The sequence below is a fragment of the Pan paniscus genome, chromosome 6, assembly GCF_029289425.2.
Source record: "Pan paniscus chromosome 6, NHGRI_mPanPan1-v2.0_pri, whole genome shotgun sequence".
NCBI classification, from domain to species: Eukaryota; Metazoa; Chordata; class Mammalia; order Primates; family Hominidae; genus Pan; species Pan paniscus.
The window spans coordinates 174,035,001-174,050,410 of NC_073255.2; the positions used below are offsets into that span (position 1 = coordinate 174,035,001).

The following is a 15,410-nucleotide window of genomic DNA, read 5'->3' on the forward strand; positions in this document are numbered from 1 at the left end:
GAATATGTTGATTGTACCACTGAAATAATTAATAAACAGAAGGACTGGTCAGGCCCTTTTAGTATTTTTAACTTTATCTTACTTTTTAATGCTATAATATTATAATGTATCTAGCCTTATAGAAAGGTATTTTTCAAAATAGGGTGTATTATTACAAGATAATTTTCATAGGGAAGTTTCTCCATTTTGTAGTTTACATATGGACCTTCTATCTCTATGATATTTAAAAAATGTTCATTTTTCAATGGTATGGCTTTAAAACAAAAATGCTAATTTACAAACAATGATGGTACATTTTTCTATTAGAGAAATTTTATTGTGATAACTAATAATAATTTCTATTCTCAAAATGATCAATGCTTAGTAGTGCTCCTTCATATCGATTCAACATGTGAAATACAAGTGAGATAAAATGTAGGTTGAAAAAGGCAGAGATTGCTCATAATACCAGTGGTTGCTGATGTAGAAATAATAGCTAATGCTTGAGTATATCTGACAAGTCCAAGGATATGGACAGTAAAGATTATTTTTTCTTAAAGGCCGGGAAAAAATGTTTGCTTAATCCTGAAATTTAATTGTATATTTCTTTATAAAAGTCACCATGTGATACTCTCCAATAGCTCAGAGAGTAGTATATACTTTATTCCATCTTCATTAAGAGACAAAATTTAAAAGAAGATACATTCTTTTTTTGTATGTTGCTGAAGGGTCTTGTTGCTAGTTTTGTTCTCCCTCAAATTGAGTTCAGGGTTATATACTGGTGCAGTATTCATTCAATCCTATGATCCATGAGGAACACATGGGAAAATATTTACAACCACAACTGCCGCGATAACAAAAAATAATAACCTGATATTCATGGTGACAGGAATAAGTCTTCAAGAGCAGCTTCATTTACATTTATCATGTTCTTTAAAAAATAGTGTGGTACCTTTTTTTTTTTAACAGAAAGATTATCAGGCAAAAATGACTACCTTAAAAGCATGCAACTTTTAGGATTTAGAAGTCTAAAATTCATGTCATTCATTGCAAATATTTCAATCTGTTGATTATTCACAGTAAGGGATGCGTTCATGTAATTATCCAAGAATCTCATAAACAAAGATACTTGAAGCTTTGCCCTATGTTTGATGGATCTGATAATCAAAAAATCAAAAAAGGGAAAAAATTATTCTCTGTGATTAATTTTCTTATGTAACATCTGTATCTCCACTAAGAGCAAGTCGAATGTGTGGATACAATCTCTATATGTTCTCTAAGTCATCCCAGGAATTGAGGGATAGGATGGTCAAGATTTTTCATGTTTTCATTCTCTAATAAGGTATAACATGGCTTCCATGCACATTTTCAAAGAACAAAAGAAAATATGAAGTGATAATCTACATATAAACCTCTTTAGCCAACCCCATGAGTAACTTAATACAATCATTGTAATAGATACATGGGTAAGAAATACATCAATGTTCTGCCTGTTATGGTTTTGTTCTTTTTTTAAAAAATCGCTTTACAAAAATTAAATGTTGGGAGCTAATTCTTTATTTTTCTTTTTAAATAATAATAGTTTTTAAAGTAGCTCTGCTTTTCTCATTCGTACTGAAATGCTTATGAATTACATTATTTCACTTGTGACCCCAACAGGATGAAGCTTTGTTACTTTCCTTTAGTTTCTCTGCTTAGAAGAACAAAGGATTGGGAAGAACAGAAACAGTAAAGGACAGGTGAGTTTCTAAGGTAAGACATGTTTTCCTCTGATTAAAAATGCTCCATATCTTTTATTTCTGGTAGAATTAGAGTCTGCAAATTTTGAAGCAGGCATTCCTCGCTGGATGCTTAGAATAACATTATGCCCTTGTCTTCTTATATTAATGTATTCCAAGGCTCTTATCACTGTTTAAAAAGTAGTTTGAATGCTTTGATATTCCATATCCAAGGATATTGATCTGCCTTATTATTTTTGGAGAGGTTAATGAAAAGAAACTCTCTTTGTTTCACCCTATTAGAAAACCCCATGATTCAATGTAGATAAAGTTCTAATTTTTATATTTGGAAACTATTTTTAAATAATTCAACTTGCAAAAGACAGTATTTTCTGTTTCCTTTTTCAGTGCTTTCTATAACCTATTTACCTCTGTTCTTCACTTAAGGAAATTGTAGAATAATTAATTTAAGACTTCAGAATTATGGAGCCAATAGATGTTACAGAATCTGTATCTCTTATTCTTAAAGAAGTATCTGTCTCCTCAATGGAAAAGAACTATAGGCTTTTCTTTCTCAATAAGATTTCTCACGGTCAAGTATAATTATTCAATCTTTTTCATATCCACATCTTCCCATCCACCCAATTTAGGAGAAATTCTCTTTAAAAATATTTAGAGCCTTAAACTCTGGTTGAGTGCCACTTCTACTAAGTTAACAAGATGTTAATATGTCATTCCAGGAATGTATGAAGTCAAAATGTCTATCCAAGATCCTCTTCTTCACAACCTATATATAGGAGAATATGACAGCATTCATATATCCTGAATAAATTAGAAAGTCTATCAGAGAACAAGTGTGAGGGATACCAACTCTGAGCTGAATAAGGACACTTTCTCATCAGGGAAGATTTGTTTTTGCCTGCGTCTTGGTAAAGTTGCTTTTTACCCTCTCAATTATTGGACGGAAAGTCTGTCTTCCCCCTAAGGCCATTTAAAGGAACACAGATGACTTCTTTACATTTTCCTTCCCTTCTTCAAGGCTTAATGAACTTTAGGGTGAAGTTTATAAAGCCCAGAACAGAGAGCTTGCTCAAAAACACTGTGAAGTGCCCGATGACGATCTATTTTTTTCCTATTTGTGAGAATCAGAGATTTGGAGAGCTTGTCCTTTCGCATTTATGTTTCAACACTTCAGTGTGACTTAACAAGATGTTTAAAGCTGAGACTGGGGTAGAATAATTCTTGAGACTTAAGGGATGTTGCATCTCACACTCTATATAAGGGAGCTTAGCATACCAATCTTTGCTTTAGGGGAGAATCAGGGAGCTATTCTAGGGTTTGCTAAGTATCATAGTTGACACAGCAGAGAAATCTTTCACTTTTGGCTTCCTGCCATGCCCTGTGAATAAAGGAGTATGCCAGTTACTTATAGGACTGTTTTTCCCTTGGGAGATTTAGTTCTAGTTCACCTTAATCCATTACTGATTCATGGGCTGCTGTTTTTGGCTAAATGTGTTAGAGGAGCAATGTTAGCTGAGAGGCTATCAAAATTTGCAACAGGCTCTTCCATCATCCCATCCCTTTGGAACTTTGCTGTCAAAAAATCCACTCAAGACACTGCCTTTCTTTTTTCTCTTCCATCTGTCCCCATGAGTACTTTTTCCAATTAAGGTCAGCTTGTAAAAGGACTACATTTATTATTCATGTTTCTATCATTTGCACTTTACTAGGCACTCTTTTTATTAAGTACCAGTCCATAAAATGCCTGGAAGTTCATCCTTTTTTTCTATTCCCCACTGACAGTTGGCTTTGATGTAGAGGGGAGAAACGGATCTGCTCAACATTTCTAGCTCAAGTAGAGTCTTAGGCTAGATGGCTAGATGGCAAAAGTAGTTTAGCTGCTAAGACCCTTTGGCTACATCATTAGACCAGCATGTAATTATATATTTTATAGGTAGCCCAGGGTAGACTGAAATCATCATTTCCTAAAACGGACTTAGCAATTATCTTGGTAGATAGGTGTTTGTTTATTGAGTCTTATCACTTTAGAATTAAAGAGCATGTCAAGAGAAATACTTTAAAGATAATCCCAGAGAATTTTCTATTATTCCCTGAATAATAGGAGAACAGATTTGTTTACTTAAAAGTTGTGCTTAGAGGCCAACAGATAACGAAGTTGTACAGATAGCCTTTGGCACTCATGGCATGTAACAAAGTGAAAATTTTTGGTTTATGGAAACTAAGCCCAAACTACCATTTTGCACGTCATTACAGTGATCCTGATTTGGACTGGTGCTAGCCCAAATATATCCACTATAAGAGCATTTTCCTGCTCCACTAAACCCTAGACTAGTGTGAAATTTTTGTTGAATTCATTAGTACCAATTTAACCTATTAATTACTGATAGAAAATACAAAAAAAAAAAAAAACTGTGGGACCTTTGTGCCCAAGAGTGACTTAGCTAGTTGGTATGACAATTTCTCTGTGCTAATAAGTTGACTGGGGAAGTATAAATGATTAAAGGAGTAGGGTTACAAAATCACATTATTGAACACAAAAACAACTTTTTTTTTCAGCATCACCTTGATTTATTTTCCTAGTATTTTTTTCCTCAGATGGAAAAATAATTTCATCAAGAAAACAAATGCTTCTGCCAAAGTGAAAGAATTTTATGTCTTAATGCTTTTCTTTAAAAAAAAAAAAAGTCAACGTTGAACTAGGACATGCTCTGCTTCCCCACCCCCATTTTGCTGACTACATTTTAAAAAATCTATTGGCAGAAAACAAGATATTTTCTTCAAATAGAGTGATTATGTTTTATTGCTATTTTGTTTAGTATATATTTTTCTCAATTGGGAAAAAAATCTAGGTGAAAAAAATTACCTAACAAGAGAAGTAGTTTACATAGTCACAGCATTTAAATTGCTGCCCAAAAAATGTAAAAAAAATTTAATGTAAAATGTCACATAACTTCAAAAAACTTACCTCAATTGTCTATCATTTATCATGTACTATAAGTCAACTTCCTAAATAAGATTACAGTCCTTTATTATAAGCCCCTACTGGTACTATAGTATACATTTAAAAAACGCTACTACAAAAATTTTCTTTTCTTTTTGTTTTTGCTTATTGTGTACTTAGCTATAGATAATTTTTGAATACAAAGCCTACGGTACATATAAATGCAATAGTTAATTGATCCTGTTTGCTGATGTCCTTTTTATGTTCCACAGGTGACATCTTTTAATCCAGCATCTTCTCCTGTTTCTTGCCTTCCTTTTTCTTCTTCTTAGATTCTGCTGTGATTACAAAAAAGAGAGACAGAAAGAGAGAAAGAGAAAAATGTCAAGTTACTAAATTGCAGGGAAGAAATAGCCACATTTCTTATAATTGACCAGATTGATCCACAAGTTGTTTGCTCTTGGTAGTTCTCTTGGTAAATTGAGAAAACACTATGTGTATGTGCGTGTGTGTGTGTGTGTGTGTGTGTGTGTGTGTGTGTGTCTGTCTGTCTGTCTGTCTGCTTTTGCCAAAAGAGTGCCTGTGAGAGTGGGCAGGAGGAACACAGCCTGCTTCTGTGTTAATTCTATAAATGCCTGTTATCTTACTGGTTGCCTTTGTTTGATAGGCAAGATATTGACTTGGGGTCCTGGTTAGAAAATAGAAATACAGCAGACATCTCTTAGTAAATTACCCAGGTCACTGCTCAATGAAAAGCTACGAGAGCTCTGCTTAGCACCTCATTTCCCCCATTCCCTTTCCGTAGGACTCTTTGGTAGTATATTTTCTGAGCAAACAATTCCAAAGTGGTTCCACTCCAGGTCAGCCCTCTGCTTATATATTTGGCCAGCTATCTATGTAGAAAGAACCGGCTATAAACCATATGTACTCTCTCTGGAGCTTTGCCTACAGGAACTCCTAGTTTGGGGCAAAACAAATGGAATGTGTCAACATAGGCTGTAGGAAAGTAAAACATTGAGGATTTCAATCAAAAGACTCCATTCTTTTCCATTCAACCATCTTTCCACTTCTCTTTTCCTAACAGGAGAATGCAATATAGAATAGAACACATCTAATTTGGCTCCAAAGACAAAAATGGTCAGAGTCACTGGGTTAGCAAGTGAGGGGATATTGCTAAATATTTCTGAGCCACTTCTCCAATTTGGTCCATAGTAGTGGCAGAAATATACTGGTTAAGTACAGGCTCTGGGGTCAGACTGCTGAAGTTTAAATCCTGGCCACATCATTAAGTTACTGTGAGACACTGAGAAAGTTAATTAATGTATTTGTTTCTTAGATTACTCATCTTTAAATAGGCATATGAAAAGTACCATAGCATATGATAGTAACCATACGGTTTATATCCAAATTAAACCTGTTCTATAAAATCTACTGAGAACAGAACATGATACAATAGCATGTGCTCAATTAAGGTTAGCATTTATCATTAGTGTGATAATAGAGCAAGAACAAGAGATCATTACCCTGTGTAATTAAAATCCTTAATCATTATCAAGGCATATTGATTGAGCAGGTCAATGAATGTGCTAAGCAACATAGGGTCACTGGGACAAAAACAATGACCAACAGGGATGAGGTCATTGTTCACTGGAGCATACAGCCTGTGTCCAAGAGGACCATAAGACTTATGACGACAGAAGATATGATATGATGCCAACTAGAAATATTGTATATTTCTCAGCTCATAAGTAGAGCTGGAAATTTTCCATTTCTATATACTATCTTCATGACCTCTTCAAGTAGGTTCCAAAGTCCATTACACACTAGTAGTATTTCTGTTCAATGTAATTGTCCTAATCTTCCTTTACTCAAACTTCAAGGGTACACTATATGCAATTGGGTCAGCAGTTTCTAAACCCAGGCTAAATTGTTGTCCATAATTGTATTCATTCCATTCATGACTTCCCAAGTTTGACCCATTTCTATACTAAAGAAATTTAACCTTTCACGCTCTCTATTTTTGTTTGTTTTCTCAAATATCTTTCTTTCACCCTATGAGAGGTGTAATGACCAGAATTTCCAAGTGAAAGATACCTTTTAGATCAAAGGAGACATTATGTGTAATTTCTGAAAAATTATTCAGTGTCTGAAAATGTAATAATTCCCAATTTTTGGTCAACATTTTAGGCAACAGCTGTATATTAGGATGGTATCTTCAGAGAACAATGTAGGATTTCAACTGAGACCTAACTCTGGTTTTCCCTGTCTCAGTTTCCTCATGTCCCTTCCTGGAAAACCCTCAGGAACTTGTTATCTTCTAGGTCTCCAGTAGAGTGGATATCTAAGTAGCAATTTTCATATTTTGGCTAACATGTTCCTATTTCATACATAAGTCTAAGCAGATGACATACTAATCAGGTTTTTGTATAAAAGTTTCATAAAACTTAAAATTATTCTGAACATTGGACACTATTTGATCTGTTAATGTAAGGTTGTCCATTTCAAAGAACACTTTGGGAATAGGAATCTGTCACCAAATTCTTCTTGGTAAAGGCAAGAGCACATTCTTAGGTAACCCTGAACCTGACATTGGTGTTTTATTCCTTAATTGACAACTTGCTAAATACCAGGAAATCAACAATTTGCTTATTAAATTTGTACAATGTCAATCAACTTATTCTTCTGACACAAGTGGCAAGTAATCATGGTACTGTCCGGACACGCTGCAGAACTTGAGTCCACTCTGGGCTCAATCTAAAGAGAAAAATGAAGAGTCTTCAGTAAAAAGTAGTGGAAGGAGGGAAGAATTCATATTTGCAATGAGGTCAGTTTAGTTTTTTACATAACAAAGTGTTCAAATTTTTGTGAAAAAAAATCAGGTCAGTAATATTGCTTCCAATCAAAAGCAGTTTTTTGTGACTTTTATGTACATTCAACTGACAGGCTAAATGAGCTTTGTCACTGCTTATCTCTGTGGCCTCAAAAACTTATTAACAACCTCTCAATCTTTACCTAGTATACATGAGGGGTTTAAAATAGTATCACAAAATCTATGACCCAGAAAGAACGTGGTCCAACTCCCTTATGTAATAGATGAAGAAACTGAAACATTCACATTGCCCCTCTTTACTTCCATCTTCATACTTATGCTTATTTTAGTTCCCCAAATACATCTTTTCTGTTTGTCTGTTTTTCTCTCTGGTCTCTGGCCTTCAAATTCACTCTTCATTTCATCAACCCCACACTTCCACTACGACATTTGTCTCATTAAAGCCTCCCATCCTTCAGGTACCAGCATTGACATCACTTCTAGTTTGCTGACCTCGCAGTGTGAGTTAGAAGTTGTTTCTCTTTCCTGCTCTTGTTAGAGCACCTATCTCTAGCATTGTAACTGCCACCAAAATACAAGCTGCGAGAGGGTGCAGTTTCTACTCTCTGTTGTACCTCCAGCCCATGGCACAGGGCCTTGTGTATAAAAGCTGATTAGTAAAGCTTTAGTGAAAATAAATGGATCCATAACATGGTGATAATATGTCTCACCCATCTTCCTTATGAAGGTCCTTTGAATTTTCTTTGCTTCTTTCCATCTTATCCTTTTCATATTATTTCCTCTTGGTCTGAGTGTTCCTTCTCCTACTACCCCAATTTGCACAGTCAGCACCTAGTCATCCTTAAAATCTTAGCCTCAACTGCATTTTCTCAGGGAAGCCCTCCAAGAGCTCTCAGATAAGCAGATTCCGTGCACAGACACTCTCATTGTGCCTCCCATTGATTTTTCCAAAATTAGAATTGAACTATTAATTTTGTCTCTAATTATTTGGTATGTGTTTTTCCTTTCCTATGACAATAGAGACCCTATCTGTATTTTGCAACTGTATATTCTGTGCCTGGGATATAACAAGCATTCATGAAATACTTGTTGCATGCGGAGTGGATAAATGAATACTTGAATGGGAAATAGTTCAACCCATTACTATATAGAAAAGAGTATTTTCTCAAGGAAAGTAAGGAGTGTAAATCCAATTAGAATCTTGTCAAATTTCAGTCTATCTTTAAAGACAAATATTTTATGAAGAAGAAAACTTACAAACATATGTATATGAAATTTATCCAGGTTTCTTAACACTTTGTCTTTAGAACAGAGACCTGATTAAACTCTGTGGGTAAAACTGTCCTAGTTTAGTCTCCTTTCAAGGTTAGAGTGAGAGAAATGTTTACTATGAGATGTGGGTCACAAATTAGCCTGGAGCAGGGCTATAATTAGTTAAAGCCAAGTGCTTTTTTATTGAAGTCATACAGCAGCTACTCTAGAAGGTTCTGAGAGCCAATAGGATTCCTACCCTGATGTGAACAGTAGGGCACTTTAGTTCACATTGAACAGAGCCAAATCAAGAGAAGGAAGTACACATACACCACACATCAAATAACACCCCGGGCCACATGTCCCTTGTCCCTGCCTGGATTGAGGCTGCAAAGCAGAAATGGATATAAACAGAGAATGAGCCATTGTCAACATGTGAAAGTAAAGGGCACCTGCCTGAAAGGTGACTTGTTCTGTTCCTACCAGGACATCACTGCACTGGAATCTCACAGCAGTGCCCTGGGTAGATTTTAACTTCCTGGGTTTTCAAACTTTCATCCTTTCTTTGGCCAGTTTTTGAGTTGATAGAGGCTAGTACTCATAATAATTGGGATACAGAGATGAGAAAAAATAGTAGGTGTGTATTTTTGTAACTTTGTGGGGTTTTTAAAAATATAACTACATTGTTTTAAGATACGTTTGAAAGTGTTCAGAAAGTCCTAAGGCTTTACTAAGAAAAAGTACTCTAGAAAGGATTCAGGCTTCTTACATTGCTATGAATCATAGGATCCAAAGGGCCATGTTCACCATATTCAATCTAGAAAACTCAGAATTTATCCAAGGAAATTCTTTGAATGCATACCAACTCCTGATAAGAAAGAAGACAGGCAGTGATATGGTTTGACTCTGTGTCCCCACCCAAATCTCACCTTGAATTGTAATCCCCATAATCCCCACGTGTCAAGGGCAGGACCAGGCGGAGGTAATTGGATCATGGTGGCAGTTTCCCCCATGCTATTCTGTGATAGTGAGTGAGTCTTATGAGAGCTGATGGTTTTATAAGTGTCTGGCATCTCCCCTGCTTGCATTCATTCTCTTTCCTGCCACCCTGTGAAGAGGTGCCTTCCGCCATGATTGGATGTTTCCTGAGGTCTCCTTAGCTATGTGGAACTGTGAGGGAATTAAACCTCTTTTCTTTATAAATTACCCAGTTCTGGGTATTTCTTCATAGCAGCACGAGAATGGGCTAATACAGTAAATGCAGTGAGAAGAATGAGTAGAAATTAATATGAGCCGTGTTACAATTCTGAGCCCGTGTGTTTTTTTCTATGCTGAATAGAAAACAAAATCTTGATAAATGCTAATGTATTAAGTGACACCATGGCCTTTAGGTACAGTGAGACAATGAAAAAATCATGAAGTTTTGTTAGAATCATACTAAGAACTAAGCCCTAATCTAGAGAATTGGTTCAAATAGATGTTTGACACTTACCAGCTCTGTGATCTTGTGCAGATCAATCATTCTGCCTCTGTTTCCTATAAACTGGGGATAATAAAACCTACATCCTCCTCAGAGGGCCAGTGTTAGTATCATGTGAGATTATGTCCTCTGCAATCTCATCTTACCACTAATGTTCAAAACACATTAATTTATTGATTCAGCAAATATGCACTCCATCTCCACTGTTTTAGACGCTAGGATATAAAGATGAACAAGACAAAAGTCTGCCTTCACACGGCTGACATTACAAACAACACTTTCAAGGTGGCTTTATGGGAGAGTCTTTCAAAATTGTAAAGTGCTTTAAAGTACATATTTATATTAAAGATCATGGGTATGTGGCAGCTATTTTTATGGTTTTGAGACCTGGTTTTCTTGTTGCTAATTTACGACTACAATCCAGAGACATGTGTTGTGAAAAACAGAGCAGCCACAAGGATAATGAATTACTAGAAAGAAAGAGTATACCTACAGTAGATTTACCCTGAAGGAAAAGTAGGGTTTCTCCTCTCAGGGTTATTTCATTCTTCTTAAAAAATATTAATTAATTGTCTCATTTAAAAAGTATTACAGACTCATATAAAAACCAAAGAAACACACACACACACACACACACACATATACATATACATATGTATGTATATATATACACACACAGATACATAGAGAGAGAGATATTACTCATAACTTCACAATGTAGAAACAACACTTTTAACAATGAGTTCTATTTATGTTTTCTTTCTATGACTTTACTTAGGAATATATTGACAGTTGATATAGTATTTTATGCTAAAAATTCAATTGTATCTATTTTCCATGTCATTGCATATACTTTGAAACGTGACCAAGTAATATTCCTTTATATTATCCTACTCCATATATTTTGTAACCTTTCATCTTTTGTACATCAGTTGGATAGTTCTGACCTCTTGTTATTATAAATAATGATGCAATGCTGATTTTGTTCACAAATCATCGAATGCTTAAATTTTGCCTTAGTATAGATTATTAGAAAAGGATGTACTGGATCCAAGGGCAGGACATTTTAAAAACTCCAGATATGTGTTGGGAAATTTATTTTTTGAAAGGAAGTAGTAATTTAAATTCTTATCAGCAATTTATATGAGTCTATCACAGCAAAGTTACTCTTGAAAGGCAAATAATCAAACAACAAGCATCATCTGTTTTCTATCTTTTCACAAGCCCTTTGGAAATAGAATTGCCATGTAGTTGGTATAAGTAAACATCAACTCCCCACTTTCAATATTAAGAAAATCTGGGAGAAATCAGATTGGAAGTGGGCCTTAAGAGAAAGACATCTATTTAAAGATTTTTCAAAGACCTTAAGGGGAGATGTTTTTCAAGAAGTAAGAAAATTGAGAATTCTGAAATAAGCTTATCTCATTTTCTCAGTAAAAGGTCTTGCTTTGATTACTTATTTTCAGATGGCCTGCTGTGTATACAGAAAAACTAAAAAGGAAATTAGGAGATGAAATGATTTGAGATTGAGGGGAGCCCAGATTTTAACTAAAGTGACTCAGGCCCTGTTCGCTGCTGACTTAAATAAAGTGTCTTTGGGTCATTAAAGCAGTGGGAGGAAGTATTGATTAGAATAGAAATATAAAATGTGCACCTTCTAAGAGATAGAATTCACTTTAGCTAAAAGAAGCTAAAATCATTCAGAAATGCACATTGCAGAGGTCAAGAGAGACAGCTGAAAAGGAACAGCTGGAAGCATACCATCAAGACCACTGAAACTTCACTTTCGGAGACTTGTTCAATAAATCACAAGGACTTATTACAGAAAAAGGATCATATCCCTGTCAAACAGTACTATCACAATGTAAATATGTTCAAAAGCCTGGATATCACCAAGATCCTTTTAACGCTTTGTGAACCTATTTAAAGTAACTCACCTGTGCTTAAGAATTAACTGCCTAGTCATCTAGAACTACCTAATCCCTCGCCCCATGTCAGCTATGCCTCAGAACTGATAACAAGGCTTGTCGAATTGTGAACATACAGCTCAGTGATTCAGGAACTAAAATCCAGGTACTGGTTGGCTAGGCTGCCTAACATGGCACTATTCATTCAATTTCCAAATATTTCAGTTTAAATGAGTAGCATAAATTAAGTGGCAAAATACAGAAACATATTTCTGTTAAAAATCAAAAGTATAATCTTTTAAACATTTGCTTAATGTATTATTCACAGATGTAGTTCAGTCCAATGCCTATGCAATAATTTTGTTGTTTCTTCTTTGATTTCCTATTTTGTAGCATCACTTGTTTCATTTCCTCTTTTATGGACTCAATGCATTTACTTCTATGATATGTGTGGAAAACGTGTACATGCATACCGCCCCTCAGTGCTACCCACATGCTGATACTTTGCTTCATCCACACCTCTTCTTTCCCTCACTGTCCACCTTCCTCTTCATTCATCAACTCTATTTTGTAGCAATACCTTCTACTCCTGCTCAACTATCTGCTCTTCTGCACTCATTTGCTTTCTGATATCAAGTATATGTGAATAAAAGATAGTACATATATTTGTGTCTAGATGCAGACTAAACACATCTAGACAATTTCAGGAACCTGTTTTGTCCCCCCCACTCACTTTGGGAGGCGGCCCAGCATTTAACTGCATCTCCTAAAAATAGAAAGTTTAGCTATGAAAGCAATAGTGAATAAAGTAGATTTAATAGAAGGTTTAGTGAAGATGAAATTACTTCATCAACCATGCAGAACAAAATTAATAAAAGTCCCCAACATGTCAGTTATTTTTCAAATAAACTCACCAGTTGCATCAGTAGATGAATCCATCTCCCTTCACCCAAACACTCCTCTCTACCATCTTCTCAAACTCTCCCCACTCCTGTCTGTCCATTTTCCCTTCTCTATAAGAAGGAATTGAGATATCTATAGCTTCTCCAAATCATAAAGGGCCCATTTAGGATGCACTTTCTTTATACAGTAGAGTCAGGGGTGGGGGAATCAGCCACACATGAGCGTGTTGGGATCAGTCCCTGATCTGACCCATACATATATGTATACCAAGTAGAAAATTGTCATTTAAACTCCTAGTTTTAGCTCAAAACATGTATACCATCCTTATTTGTTATTTACAGACACACATACACATACACAGACAGAGAGAGAGAAAACCACAGATGTGGGATTAATGCTGAGTTTCTTTTGCTTAGCAAAAGCCTCTGCCCTTCCTCAATCTGTAGACCACTCTCAAGATTTTACACTTCTTGACAGTGACCATCCCACACCACAGATTCATTGACCTCTATACCTAAACACAAAAGAACGATTTGTCTCTAATATGACATTTAAATATTTAAGAGCTTATTTCTGCAATAATGAGGAGCTTATTTCTGCAATAATGAGGGCAGAGGTAGAAAATTTGCCTTATTATAAACTATTGTAAATTAGAAATGAAATGTAGTATTATAAACAGTAATAAGTAGTTCACACTTAGCTAATCATTATTTTCTATGATCATATCTAATGTTTACTCTAATATAATATAGCCAGCACTACTAGGAAATCAAATTATAATCTGTGAAAAAAGGGCAAAGTTTGAACTCCAGTATATTTAAAATTTTAGTAGGTACAGTCCCATAAATGTTTTTCCTATTCATTACCAAATAAATCTTTCTTTTGGTTCAAAAAATTATAGATATAGATATAGTTAAATAGAATCAGTTATTATGGCCTGACTTGCATCCCTCCTGAAAATTCATACTGAACTCCTAACCCTTGTATCTCAGAGTGAGAACATATTTTAGAGATAGAGTCTTTACAGAGGCAATTAAATTAAAATGAGGGCATTCAGATAGACCCTAATCCAATATGACTGGTGCATTTACAAGAAGAGGAAATTTGAACACAGACACATATAGTGAGGACACAAGGAAAAGACAGCTGTCTATAAACCAGGAAGAAGGGCCTCATAGGGCACCAACCCTGACAATACCTTGATCTCAGACTTTCAGACTCCAGAACTATGAGAAAATAAAGTTATATTTAATCTACTGAGTCTATGGTACTTTGTCACGACAGCCCTAGCAGACTAATGCATCCGCGAATTCGATTTCAGACTATATTTCATTTTTGTGTATCCTTCAGAGCATCCTCACTAGCTGTAGAGGTGAAAAATAGGATGTTAGTTTATTGTTATTTTTAAATTTGTCCTCCAGAATTAAATAATTTTTAAATTTTAAGTCATTTAAATATGTAACTTAGGTGCTAAGCAATATAAGGTTTTATGCTCACCAGTGATTTCACAAATCTTACCGCATTAATTCTTTCACCCCCCTTCAAACATGTCCTCCCAGCTGTAAGCAGGTGAGCTATTCCCCACCACGTGATTTCTTCTGCCCCAAAAGACCCAGCAATCTGTCTATAGCAGCAGCAGCAAAAGGTAGATCTGAAGATCTTTCTCTATACTTTACATGTTTTTAGATAGCAGCCTTCAGAGCCGCTTAATTTATTACTCTTGTACATCTAGGTGAAGATCTGAAAATGTTTTTTTCTATTTTCTGTAAGGGTAAAAATAATTTTTGAAAGCCTAGCAAAAGAAAGGGCCATGAATGTGTTAACCTGTCATCAATATCTGTGGGCCTTGCCGCCTGCATGCATGAACACTAGGACGCTAGAACAATTTTACTTCCTTCTTGCTCTTTGGATTCCTGATGAGTTCTTCTACAAATATTGTTTACTCCTCTAGAAAAAGTCTTTATTATTTTATTTTCATGGCCTCTGTGCACTGAGCAACAACAAGCTTGCTCTGATTTCCCTGTAGGTTTGCATCAGTGAGAAGCAGAGCAGACTGGGAGTGTGCCAAGTGTCTCCACCAGCAGTTCCAGTTACCAGGACAGCCATCCCTCAAATTGTGGTGAAGCACCAGAATTGCTAGGAATGTCATGGCGGAGGGAAGGCAATCATGAATCCAGGCCAGGGCCCAGCCTGGGAGAGCTCTGGGTTAACAAGTCACCTTGCTGTTCACCCTTACTCTCAAGGAACATAGCTGCTTTAAAGAACCCTAGATTGAAAATGCAGCACTAAGAGTGATCATTTGTTTTCAGAGTAATTTTTATACAAAGACAAGCTCAGGCCAGAAATTATCCAACAGGGCTCAATCAGTCATAAATAACTC

The 15,410-nt window shown here is 35.6% G+C and overlaps 1 protein-coding gene across 3 annotated transcripts in view; it reads right to left on the reverse strand.

Moving 5' to 3' along the window:
* Positions 1-4,262: 4,262 nt before the first annotated feature.
* The window catches only part of PTN (pleiotrophin), a 116,181-nt gene continuing 105,033 nt past the window's right edge, over positions 4,263-15,410 (reverse strand). For 2 of the 3 annotated variants that reach the window (XM_003813429.6, XM_063606391.1), the window contains one exon: positions 4,263-4,997. In XM_003813429.6, coding sequence (XP_003813477.1) covers positions 4,942-4,997 — 56 coding nt within the window. In that variant the 3' untranslated portion in view covers positions 4,263-4,941. The remainder of the gene's footprint in view (positions 4,998-15,410) is intronic. The other variant, XM_008965987.5, reaches the window with a different exon arrangement.